The 13,562-nt window shown below is 45.3% G+C and overlaps 1 protein-coding gene across 1 annotated transcript in view; it reads left to right on the top strand.

The window, feature by feature from the left end:
- Positions 1–356: 356 nt before the first annotated feature.
- The window catches only part of LOC120031836 (protein bicaudal D homolog 1-like), a 34,696-nt gene continuing 21,490 nt past the window's right edge, over positions 357–13,562 (top strand). The window contains exon 1 of the mRNA XM_038977655.1: positions 357–572. Within this exon, the coding sequence (XP_038833583.1) occupies positions 357–572 (216 nt within the window). The remainder of the gene's footprint in view (positions 573–13,562) is intronic.

Here is a 13,562-nt window from a genome sequence, read left to right as displayed (position 1 = left end):
AGTTGTGTGTACCTTGCCGCTGCTTCATGGCAATAGAGAGAGATGGCGTCCGCATCCCGATGAATAAGCAAAAAAAGAAGAGGAAAGGGGATGATGCTGGACCCTACGCCTAGAGGGGAAACCGTTCAATTCAACACATCAGCGATGGAGGGATTCATCTCTCGTTCACAATCATTTCGCTCCGGGGATGTTAACGCCCTTTTCATGCGTTTTTAAACTCCTCGGTTGATTCCTTCCAACGGAGGAGGTGAGGAGATTGTTGTCCGGTAGGCTACATCTGTTTTCTTCCTCCGCTTCTCTGCCCATCTGACGCAGGGGCGAGGAGGAGAGGAGAGAAGGGGAAGAGAGGGAGGGCGATGGCTGCTGGAGGAGGATGCGGGGAGACGGTGGAGCAGTGCCGGGCAGAGGTGGAGCGTTTGACCCGTGAGCTAGCGGAGGCGAACCGGGAGAAGATCCGGGCTGCGGAGTGCGGTCTGGTGGTTCTGGAGGAGAACCAGACCCTGAAGCAGCAATATTCGGATCTAGAGGCCGAGCAAGAGGCGCTCCGACAGGAGCTGGAGCAGCTACAAGAGGTATCAACCACTTAAAACACGCTATTAAATAACACCCTAAGTTAACCATAAACATTGGCCCATGTGATATAAGTTCAGTGCTTCCTGGAAATGTATTCGTAAACATGCATTTATTAGTTAGCCTCCAAATCCATCTTCATTCGGCCCCAAGCGGGTAGACTACATCCCTTCTAAAGGATGGGTGATGTCAGCGAGATTTGGGCAGGGCCCCCCGCCTCATCCACAGAAGTTGGCACCAGTCAGACACCCCACAGCGGATCTGAGTCTGTCAGAGATACACAGGCCTCAGCAGAGAACTGGGAGGGGACGGAGAGGGCTTTGTTGTCCGAGCAGGGAGTAGCGTAGTAACTTGATGCTATGCGCAAGTCTGACTCGCAGGTATGGACTTTCCAAGGTGTGCTACTGATGCGCATTTTGGTGCAATGGAATATCATATGTTTGTTGTGGTAGGCTACTTTGCGTGCCTGGGTGGGGGTTGTTAATTATGTGTCAAACAGCTTTTGCATGCCTCTATAAACAGATTTTTTTAAGAGATACTGAATTCTGCAATACACTTGAACACCAATGGGGGGAAGTGTTAACCATCTATTCAAAAAGTAGGTCTGTGAAACATTGTGTACGCTATACGGTACTTAGGGAATGGTGTACTATAGTGGTACTATCTATCTGGCTGGCAGACTCACTCAGTGGCACACCCACATTTGTGTTAGTCATGTCCTGCTCTAAGAGTCACACCTCTAAAATCATCAGAGTCGGACAGTGCTCTCTCCTGTCCTCTCTTCCTTTCCTCTTCCTCTCTCCTCTCTCTCTCTCACTCTTCTCTCTGTCCTCTGTTCTCCTATTCTCTCCTCTCTCTCTCGCTCCTCTCCATATCCTTTGTTCTCTGTTCAGAATTGGTGTCTGTCTCTCTTCTTCCCCACATCTTGTTCTCTGATTGTTCCCAGTGAACACGTGCTTCACAATAAATCAGTCAGTATTTTTAAATTCACTAGAGTTTGATATAAAAACAAAATAAGATTACAAAGCAAATCAAGGGCATCATCAAGCCTGACAGAACTTGATTTAACCATAATTCTATATTACTGGTCTAATCAAAGCAAGCCTTTTCACCTTTACACTACATATAATCATAATACATATTTCTCCATCAGACTTGGGTTCAACTAAATGTGTATTTGAATATATGGCGTAAAAGTTTTAAAAAATCGGAGTATTTGAGTATTTTCCAAATGTAAGCATTTTCAAATCCACAGCCCAAAACAAGTACTTTTATGTATTTTAATGATTATTTGTATAAACCAAATAGTCAAGCAAATACTTATTTCAAATACTATTTTCAAATACCTGGGTAAATGCATGGGAGTGTATTTGAGTCAGTGTATTAGAATTTTATTCTAATAATAATAATTGTATTAGAACTTTCCAAGTGTATTACCAAATACATAAAAATTACTCATCTTTTCAAATAAAAATATATATTTTGAATACTTACTTTCCAATGTATGTAAAAGTAAATTGAGATATTTGAAATTGTTTTTCAACCCAAGTCTGTTCTTCACTAACATGGTTGGTAATTGATTCCTGTTCATTTCAATAATCAATTCTTGCTAATTAGCTACACTGTGCCAAGGTGTAATACATTTTTTACAAATACTCTGTCGATCTGCAACAAACTGTGTTTTCTTTGCCGTATGGAATCTTATGGCAGTATTCATTCACTGGTTTGTTAGCTATAATACAGACGGGTGTGTCTGTAGGCAGCTGACAATGCATTTACAGTAACTGAAGGTCAGTGTGTGTGTGTGTGTGTGTGTGTGTGTGTGTGTGTGTGTGTGTGTGTGTGTGTGTGTGTGTGTGTGTGTGTGTGTGTGTGTGTGTGTGTGTGTGTGTGTGTGTGTGTGTGGGTGGACCTGGCATACATTCTGAAGCGCTGTTAGATTGGTTTGGACATGGTGTAGGCAGCCAATAATGAAGGCATGCCTGTGACTTGTCCTGTCCACTCTGTATATGTCATATGCAGTTTAAACCATGTGTATTTAGATGTCAAATCAGCTCAGCATTTGCTGTAGTACCCCATCTTCCACTCTCTCTATCTCCCCCTCTCTTTCTTCCCCCACCTCGTTCTGTTTTCTGTGATACTGTGAAGGACATCACACTGCTTGCTAAAAAGCTATCTATTCACCGGCGCGAGTGGGGACACTTCAGGCTGAGGAGTAAAGTTCACACATCCCCATTTGCTACACCACCCCCAGTTCTCTCTCTATTGCTGTCTGTCCCCCTTCTCCTCCTCTCCACCCTCTCCTCCTCTCTCCCCCTTGGCCATGGCCACTGATCCTTAAAGAAAGTCTTCATCTGGTATAGGTTTCCATCAGTCAGCTCAATACCTAATTTAATCTCAATTAACTCCTATCGATCACTATGTTTCTCAGGCATACCGCTGCTGCTGGGAAAAGGGCTATACTGATCGCAGAATGATCTATCTAGATTGGACTATTTGTTGACAGTTATCTCACGTCGCTGTAATAAGAGGTTTTCTTTACCACTTTGAGAAAAGGTAGATTTCCTACTTTTACTAGTCCTGTGGATAGTAGTCTTTCACACGGTGGTCTGGTCCAGTTGGTGTTGCGGGGAAAAGGCCATTGTAGCTATAATTGCCTCATCATCTTCCCTGAGTCCTGAAGTAACTGAATAAACTGTCACGTCTTAAACTGAAGCTGAGCTTTGATTGGTTTATTGGGGCTGACAGTTGGCTTTGGGGTGCAGAGTTATACTTGGGGCATATGGCAGTATGCAGGGTTAGTACCTGCTAAAATTGGTAAAGTATCAAACATCCACTTCTTTAGGTTTTTCTTGATGTGTTGTGAGCTGGACTACTCTGTTCCTCATTGCTCATTTAGACTAGGTTCAGTTCAGAAGGAAAGCTACTTTAGCTACTTCATACTGGAAACAGTTCACCGTGACCACCGTGTTCCCTCTGTGAGCTTTACTGGACACAGTCCACCATGACCACCGTGTTCCCTCTGTGAGCTTTACTGGAAACAGTCCACCGTGACCACTGTGTTCCCTCTGTGAGCTTTACTGGAAACAGTCCACCGTGACCACCGTGTTCCCTCTGTGAGCTTTACTGGAAACAGTCCACCGTGACCACCGTGTTCCCTCTGTGAGCTTTACTGGAAACAGTCCACCGTGACCACTGTGTTCCCTCTGTGAGCTTTACTGGAAACAGTCCACCGTGACCACCGTGTTCCCTCTGTGAGCTTTACTGGAAACAGTCCACCGTGACCACCGTGTTCCCTCTGTGAGCTTTACTGGAAACAGTCCGCCGTGACCACCGTGTTCCCTCTGTGAGCTTTACTGGAAACAGTCCACCGTGTTCCCTCTGTGAGCATTACTGGATGAAAGGGAAAAAGAGAGACTTTGTCATAAATGATTCATCATAGCATGCTCTGCTTTCATCATGGTAGTGTTGTGCTAGACAGTCAGTTTCATTTCATGGGAATGTACAAGCCTGATTGTTAATTATCAACTCAAGCACCTAACAAGATCTCCTCAGCGTACAGGTAGCAGGAGTCAGTGATTCTAAGCACTATCAAGTGTTTATGCTAGATATTTCCCTGAGCCAAATTTAAACCTGAATTTAAACCAACATTTTCTAATTCAGACATTAACCTAGTGACAGTCTGCCTTCTGCTCTACGTCTTAAGTAATTTTGTTAGTTCTAAAACATGATGTAATTGATTCCTGGTGTAATATAATCATTAGGTAATTGAGTTCTTCAGAAGGCCTGGTATAATCTAATAGCCATTGGTTAACAACGGGACAGGACCCAGAAGGACCAGCCTTGGCAATAAGATCTACTGACAGCTTGATGTTAATCAGCCTGCTCCGCAGTAGCCCATTAGATTGGTTTTGAAGGGAGGTATATTTAGGCTCCGCTCATGTTATTTATTTGCTTTGGGAACGTAACGTACACTCACTCCATCCAGGAATTGGTGCATTAATTTGTTCATTGGAAGTAGTTTTCAAAGAGTAGGTTATAGTACCATGTAGTACAGTGAGCTCCAAAAGTATTGGGACAGTGACAATTCTTTTGATTTGGCTCTGTTCTCCAGCACTTTGAAATGATACAATTACCACGAGGTTAAAATGCATGCTGTCAACTTTAATTTGAGGGTATTTTGTGTTTCAGATGATTTTGTGTTCAGTAGAAATAAATGGTCAAATATGTATTGTGTCATTTTGGAGTCGCTTTTATTTTAAATAAGAATATAGTCGTTTTCTAAACACTTGTACATTAATGTGGATGCTACTATGATTACAGATAGTCCTGAATTAATCGTGAATAATGATGAGTGAGAATGTTACAGATGCACAAATATCATACCCCCAAGACATGCTAACCTCTCACCATTACCATAACAGGGGAGGTTAGCATTTTTGTGGGGGTACACAACTTTCTCACAACGCACAACTCACTACTTTCTCACTCATCATTATTCATGATTCATTCAGGATTATCTGTAATCATGGTAACATCCACATTAATGTAGAAGTGTTTAGAAACATATTCTACAATAAAAGAGACTCCCAAGATGACACAATACATTATTTACCATTTATTTCTGTTGGGCACAAAATCATCTGAAACACAACCAAAACAAACAGCAAATGCATCCAACAAATGTGTAGAGTTACAAGCTTGATATAGTCATTGTGTGCTAGGAATATGGGACCAAATACTACACTTTTGACTACTTTAATACACATTTAAGTGACATTGTCCCAATACCTGACAGTCTGCACTTGTATCATTTCAAATCCAAAGTGCTGGAGTACAGAGCCAAAATAACTTCAAATGGGTCACTGTCCCAATACTTTTGGAGCTCACTGTATATGTACTGTGTTGTATGTTTACAGAGCTACTTCATTTAGCAAACTCAATCTCTAATGGAGAGAGAGAGAGAGAGATGGAGAGAGTATAAGGCCAGGGAGGAAGTGATGAGGGAATATCAGTAACTGTTAAGAGTGCTTGAAGTGAGAGTTTTCCATTTCCTGTGTAAAGTGCACCAGTGTCTGGGAGGAGCTGGGTAGAGTAAACAGGCTATCTACACTTCTCTGCTATACATTCCTCTATGTAAGCCTGTAAAGCCTCCCTCACTCTATAGCTATACATTACACACACATTACATCATGCCACATACACACACCTGTATCTATGTCTGCCCCATATTCCTCTCTGCTATACATATTACACACACACCTTTGTGGCCCTAACCCGCCTACAGTACTGCTGTGTTGTCGACTATATTCTCACCAACAGCACCTTACCTTGACAGGAAGCAAATGGATCCATGTCTGCATGTCTATGCTAAAGCGTTAGTGTGAGTTACGGTATAGCTACTGACCGTCTATCATTGACTCTCAGAGCGAGGAGAATGACTTAGGTCTATTAGGAAAGAGCATTAGCCCACTGCATTATGTCTTGACCACTGTAGGGTATAGTGTAGTTGGCTGGGAATCTATCCCTCATCTGATCATGCTGCTATTGTGCAGAATTATCTAAAATACTGAAATGCTAAGAGAACTTTTTCTGCACACTTACTGTAGTGTGTTAGTGAATCTTTTCAGTTTATTTTGGGCAATTCACTGTGTGTAAAAAAAATGTGAGGCCTACTTTGACTGAGTGGCTAAAGTCTCACAGACCTTTTAAACCCCAGAGTGGATGAAGTCCCTTATCGGTAGGCTAACTTTTCTTCAACAGCTACTGTAGCTGGCCTGCTTCCAAGTGGCAACCTATTCCCTACATAGTGCACTACTTTGACCGGAGCCCTTTAGGGTGCCATCTGCCTCTCTCATTAAATGATGGATTCTTCCTCTTGGTCACATTTTCACAGGCACCTAAGAGACGGCTGGTAAAACCTCTGGATGCCTGATGTCAGTCTGTATTACTCACATAGAGCACAGGGATAGGCTGAATAATTCAACAATATGAGGCTGTGGCTCTCCCATAATTAACCCTTAGACTCATGAGATACTGCTCTCAGCCACCCTCTCAGAAGTGTTCCTAGTGTGGTTGTTGATGTAGTGGTTGGAGCGAAGGGGGGGACGATGTGACCTGACTGAAAGATTCCTTCCATCCCTACAGACACATCTCAGAATACCATCCATGCATGATAGGACACCATCATATTACACGCACGTGACACACACACTGGCATGATGCACCGAGGTGGAGACTAGCGAGGAAGCAGAACAGAGACACAGAGAGATCGCCCTCTCACTATCAGTTAAACGTGTTGTGTTCAAGCTGAGTTAGAACAAAATCTACCCACCCTGCCTATCTCCTGTTCTATTCCTGGTCATGTCCACCCAACCCAAGGTTATCTTCCAGAGAGGGTGTACTTCAAAAGGCCTGTGTTCTGTGCTGTGCTGCAGTGGGGCTCCTTCTTCAAAGAGCACTGGGTCTCCCACGTCTGCAGCCCTCCTGGGCCCTGTATTGATTAGTATCTGTTTAAGGCTGCTGAGCCATGTGCTGCTAACCCTTAGCTAGCGATCTCTCTAACTCAGCTAATCAGGACACAGTGAGAGGGGCATACAAACCGGGCATGCGGTAAGGATAAGGTGTATTGTGCTGATTGATTCTGAGGCTCATGCACAGTGTTTGATGAGAGTTAACCTGCAAAAACACCTCATATGATAGATAGGTCATTTCTTCCTGGGCTGTGTTGCGTGATTACCTGTGGACTTATGGGGGTTTGATGGGGAGGAGATGGATACAGTACATAACTGTGTGTATGCGAGGCGCGGGCATACAGTTGAAGTCGAAAGTTTACATACACCTTAGCCAAATGCATTTAAACTCAGTTTTTCACAATTCCTGACATTTAATACAAGTAAAAATTCCCTGTCTTAGGTCAGTTAGGATCACCACTTTATTTTAAGAATGTGAAATGTCAGAATAATAGTAGAGAGAATGAATTATTTCAGCTTTTATTTCTTTCATCACATTCCCAGTGGGTCAGAAGTTTACATACACTCAATTAGTATTTGGTGGCATTGCCTTTAAATTGATCAACTTGGGTCAAACGTTTCGGGTAGCCTTCCACAAGCTTCCCACAATACGTTTGGTGAATTTTGACCCATTCCTCCTGACAGAGTAAGGAGGAATGTAACTGAGTCAGGTTTGTAGGCCTCCTTGCTCGCACACGCTTTTTCAGTTCTGCCCACAATTTTTCTATAGGACTGAGGTCGGGGCTTTGGGATGGTCACTCCAATACCTTGACTTTGTTGTCATTAAGCCATTTCGCCACAACTTTGGAAGTATGCTTGGGGTTGTTGTCCATGTGGAAGACCCATTTGCGACCAAGCTTTAACTTCCTGACTGATATCTTGAGATGTTGCTTCAATATATCCACATAATTTTCCTCCCTCATGATGCCATCTATTTTGTGAAGTGCACCAGTCCCTCCTGCAACAAAGCACCCCCACAACATCATGCTGCCACCCCCGTGCTTCACGGTTGGGATGGTGTTCTTCGGCTTGCAAGGCTCCCCCTTTTTCCTCCAAACATAACAATGGTCATTATGGCCAAACAGTTCTATTTGTGTTTCATCAGACCAGAGGACATTTCTCCAAAAAGTACGATCTTTGTCCCCATGTGCAGTTGCAAAACGTAGTCTGGCTTTTATATGGCGGTTTTGGAGCAGTGGCTTCTTCCTTGCTGACCAGCCTTTCAGGTTATGTCGATATAGGACTTGTTTTATTGTGGATATAGATACTTTTGTACCTGTTTCCTCCATCACATTCACAAGGTTCTTTGCTGTTGTTCTGGTATTGATTTGCACTTTTCGCACCAAAGTACGTTCATCTCTAGGAGACAGAACGCATCTCCTTCCTGAACGGTATGACGGCTGCGTGGTCCCATGGTGTTTATACTTGCGTACTATTGTTTGTACAGATGAACGTGGTACCTTCAGGCGTTTGGAAATTGCTCCCAAGGATGAACCAGACTTGTGGAGGTCTACAATTTCTTTTCTGAGGTCATGGCTGATTTCTTTTGATTTTCCCATGATGTCAAGCAAAGAGGCATTGAGTTTGAAGGTAGGCCTTGAAATACATCCACAGGTACATCTCCCAATTGACTCAAATGATGTCAATTAGCCTATCAGAAGCTTCTAAAGCCATGACATTATTTTCTGGAATTTCCAAGCTGTTTAAAGGCACAGTCAACTTAGTGTATGTAAACGTCTGACCCACTGGAATTGTCATACAGTGAATTATAAGTGAAATAATCTGTCTGTCAACGATTGTTGGAAAAATTACTTGTGTCATGCACAAAGTAGATGTCCTAACCGACTTGGCAAAACTATAGTTTGTTATCAAGAAATTTGTGGAGTGGTTGAAAAACGAGTTTTAATGACTCCAACCTAAACTGCCGACTTTGTAACTGCCGAAATAAAGGAAACACCAACATAGTGTCTTAATAGGGTGTTGGGCCACCACAAACCAGAACAGCTTCAGTACACCTTGGCATAGATTCTACAGGTGTCTATTGGAAGGATGAAACACCATTCTTCCACAAGAAATTCCATAGTTTGGTGTTTTGTTGATGGTGGTGGAAAACGCTGTCTCAGGCGCCGCTCCAGAATCTCCCATAAGTGTTCAATTGGGTTGAGATCTGGTGACTGAGACACACGCACACACACACACACGCACACACACACACACACACACACACACACACACCATTTAAGCCCCCTATGGTCCTCTGAGACCCTTCTTTCAAAGTCACTGAGATCTCTTCTTCTAGCCATGGTAGTCAAAATAATGGGCAACTGGGCATGACCCTAAGCATGATGGGATGTTAATTGCTTAATTAACTCAGGCACCACATGTGTGTGGAAGCATCTGATTTCAATATACTCTGCATCCTTCATTTACTCAAGTGTTTCATTTATTTTGGCAGTTACATGTACAGTGCAATGTCTACAGAATGAATTATATTTGAATCCCCACACCACTCCACTCCCCTCCCTCCAGCCCACCTCCTGTCGCCCAGAGGGGGGGGGGGGGGGGGGATCAGCTATAGTTTTAATACTCCCATCCAGAGGTCCTCCACTGTCACTGTGTCATCGACCGACCAGGCAGAAAAAAGTCAATTAACTAACAGTGATATGTCCTTCATATCGATCGAACTGGGCCCCATGCTGTGAGTTTAGTGTGAGGTCACTAAGATATGACAGCCGCTGTCACCAACCCTTGTCCTGGGAGAGCTATAGGAAGTGCAGGTATTTGTTCCAGCCCAGCACCCTGATTCAAGCATTCCATAATTATCAAGACCTTAGTTACAGTAGTTGAATCAGGTGAGTTTTAGAGCTGGGCTGGAATTAAATCCTGCCTTGTACATACTAGGGGGTAGAAGAGAGGCTGTGTATCTAACAGGAGTGTGTGTGTCCAGGGCTGGAGACCAGTGTTTCTCTCCACAGGTGGAGTTACACTCTGCTGGTCTGTATTAGTCTGGCACAGATCAGATGGCTCCTGACAGATCCACGATGGTGTGAAATGGAGAGTTTAACAGGGTGTCACTGTGCCAGAGCATGGCCCTGTGTGAGCTCCAAGAGCTCCTAATGATGACATCACCCCTGTTAATGAGTGGGCCAGCTGAGTCCATCTGAGGGAGAAGGGACGGTGAAAGGGTACTGTCTATCCATTATAAAGAGAAAGAAAGAGAACCGGAGAGGGAAGAGAGGGAGAGAGGAGAGACAGGGCAGTATGGTGAATCCGTCTATAGTCTTGGGAAAGGGCTTTCTGTGAGAATGGTTGCTGAATACTGATGTGTGTATGTGTGAGTGTCCACTTAGGTAACGTAGATAAAAAATAAAGCGTATAGGTCACGTTCATACGACCCCTTTTGGCTGATGTGTGTTGTTTGGTGTGTTGATACCACAGCAGAAAGCTCTGTGACTCCTTGGCACTGGCAGTCCACAACACTGGCTAGCTCTACAGGGACGGACAGTGTGAGAAACTCAGAGGTACGGCCCATTAGTATTCGGTTAGAGTAGTTGTCTAAAGACACAAAGGGGAGGAAAAAAGGAGAGATAAAGAGAAATGGAAGAGAGCGGGAGAAAAAGGGAAATATACACTGCTCAAAAAAATAAAGGGAACACTTAAACAACACAATGTAACTCCAAGTCAATCACACTTCTGTGAAATCAAACTGTCCACTTAGGAAGCAACACTGATTGACAATAAATTTCACATGCTGTTGTGCAAATGGAATAGACAAAAGGTGGAAATTATAGGCAATTAGCAAGACACCCCCAATAAAGGAGTAGTTCTGCAGGTGGTGACCACAGACCAATTCTCAGTTCCTATGCGTCCTGGCTGATGTTTTGGTCACTTTTGAATGCTGGCGGTGCTTTCACTCTAGTGGTAGCATGAGACGGAGTCTACAACCCACACAAGTGGCTCAGGTAGTGCAGCTCATCCCTGATGGCACATCAATGCGAGCTGTGGCAAGAAGGTTTGCTGTGTCTGTCAGCGTAGTGTCCAGAGCATGGAGGCGCTACCAGGAGACAGGCCAGTACATCAGGAGACGTGGAGGAGGCCGTAGGAGGTCAACAACCCAGCATCAGGACCGCTACCTCCGCCTTTGTGCAAGGAGGAGCACTGCCAGAGCCCTGCAAAATGACCTCCAGCAGGCCACAAATGTGCATGTGTCAGCATATGGTCTCACAAGGGGTCTGAGGATCTCATCTCGGTACCTAATGGCAGTCAGGCTACCTCTGGCGAGCACATGGAGGACTGTGCGGCCCCACAAAGAAATGCCACCCCACACCATGACTGACCCACCGCCAAACCGGTCAGGATGGAGGATGTTGCAGGCAGCAGAACGGCGTCTACAGACTCTATCACGTCTGTCACATGTGCTCATGTGCTCAGTGTGAACCTGCTTTCATCTGTGAAGAGCACATGGCGCCAGTGGCGAATTTGCCAATCTTGGTGTTCTCTGGCAAATGCCAAACGTCCTGCACGGTGTTGGGCTGTAAGCACAACCCCCACCTGTGGACGTCGGGCCCTCATACCACCCTCATGGAGTCTGTTTCTGACCATTTGAGCAGACACATGCACATTTGTGGCCTGCTGGAGGTCATTTTGCAGGGCTCTGGCAGTGCTCCTCCTTGCACAAAGGCGGAGGTAGCGGTCCTACTGCTGGGTTGTTGCCTTCCTACGGCCTCCTCCACATCTCCTGATGTACTGGCCTGTCTCCTGGTAGCGCCTCCATGCTCTGGACACTACGCTGACAGACACAGCAAACCTTCTTGCCACAGCTCGCATTGATGTGCCATCCTGGATGAGCTGCACTACCTGAGCCACTTGTGTGGGTTGTAGACTCCGTCTCATGCTACCACTAGAGTGAAAGCACCGCCAGCATTCAAAAGTGACCAAAACATCAGCCAGGAAGCATAGGAACTGAGAATTGGTCTGTGGTCACCACCTGCAGAACCACTCCTTTATTGGGGGTGTCCTGCTAATTGCCTATAATTTCCACCTTTTGTCTATTCCATTTGCACAACAGCATGTTAAATTTATTGTCAATCGGTGTTGCTTCCTAAGTGGACAGTTTGATTTCACAGAAGTGTGATTGACTTGGAGTTACATTGTGTTGTTTAAGTGTTCCCTTTATTTTTTTGAGCAGTGTATATAGAGAGAGGGGAAAAGACAAGTGATAGAAAGAGACGGTGAAAACAGGCAAAGTGCAAGAAACAATTTCAAAATGCTAATATTTCTCCCATTCTTCTCTGTCAGGCTGGCCGTGAGAGGTAGAAAGAGAGAGGTTGGGAGAATGTAAAATAGTCTGTTGTTATAGTAATCATTAAAAGCTACTTTCCCTGCCATCCTCTCTGCAGACCGTGGTGTCCTATGAGACTATAAAGACTGAGAGGTGCTCTGTCAGAGGAGCAGACAATCTGTCTCAGAGGAGCAGACAGTCTGTCTCTTTCTCTGCTGCCGTCTGGTGGCTCCCTCCGCAGGGTGTGGTCTCGCAGTCAGTCTGCGTGGTCCAGTCCCGTGTGGCGCGAACTCGGGACCTCTGCCTCCCAAACACACGTGACCATCCTCCCTCAAGTGTCTTAGCTGATCACGCCACCTCAAAAGCCAGCTAATGAGGTGACGCAAGCGGGACACTTAAGGCTGAGGAGTAAGTTTCACACCCCATGTGCTACATAGGCACTCGCTCTGGATCAGAGTGTCTGTTAAAATGGCAAATGTATTGCCCTTTCTGCCTTTTGCAGCGTTACACCTTCGTTTGCATGAGGAGGGCCAAGGGCTGGTGGACATTGGGTCCAGAGTGACAGCTTTCTGTCTGCAAGCTGTGCAGAGACTTCTGTACCTGGATAGACACGGCTTGGGCTGTTCTGAGGAGGCCAGGGGACCTTGGGTACGACAGGAACAGGTCGATATATGTCAGCCATTACTCCTTAATACTGCGCTGTGCTCTGGGTGTTCACAGAGATGTTGCACAGCCAGGAGCATGGATAATGGAGGAGCAACATTTTCACCACCCACTTACCCAGATCAGAGTGCTGACCTCTGCTAGCTTGTGAGAGCGTGGTTCACTAAGTTGGGTCACCTGCAAGAAGAGGTTGGGTAGAAATCCGGCCCGCGACATGGTGGAGGATTCCTCCATAGAGTCCACCAGGCTGCTGCAGCACGTCCATTCTGCACTACCACGCTTGTTGAGAGAGATTCTGGGGATTAAGCAGAGACTGGACCGCCGGGGGAACACCAGGAGGGTGAGGGAAATTATCCTATAGTTCAAGACTCCGGAGCTGGGGGCCTTTTGCACAGCCAGGCAAAAAGGCTCTGTCTGCGGTGGCTGTGACGGTGGCTGTGACGGTGGCTGTGACGGTGGCTCAGAAAGAGCATCTGCATGGGCTGAGGGCAACAGGGTGGCCGGGGGATTTGGGACCCGGCTATTCTCTGAGAGGA

This window comes from Salvelinus namaycush, chromosome 38 (genome assembly GCF_016432855.1).
Source record: "Salvelinus namaycush isolate Seneca chromosome 38, SaNama_1.0, whole genome shotgun sequence".
NCBI classification, from domain to species: Eukaryota; Metazoa; Chordata; class Actinopteri; order Salmoniformes; family Salmonidae; genus Salvelinus; species Salvelinus namaycush.
The sequence above is the reverse complement of the archived record's forward strand: the minus strand, read 5'-3'. Positions and strand labels throughout refer to the sequence as shown.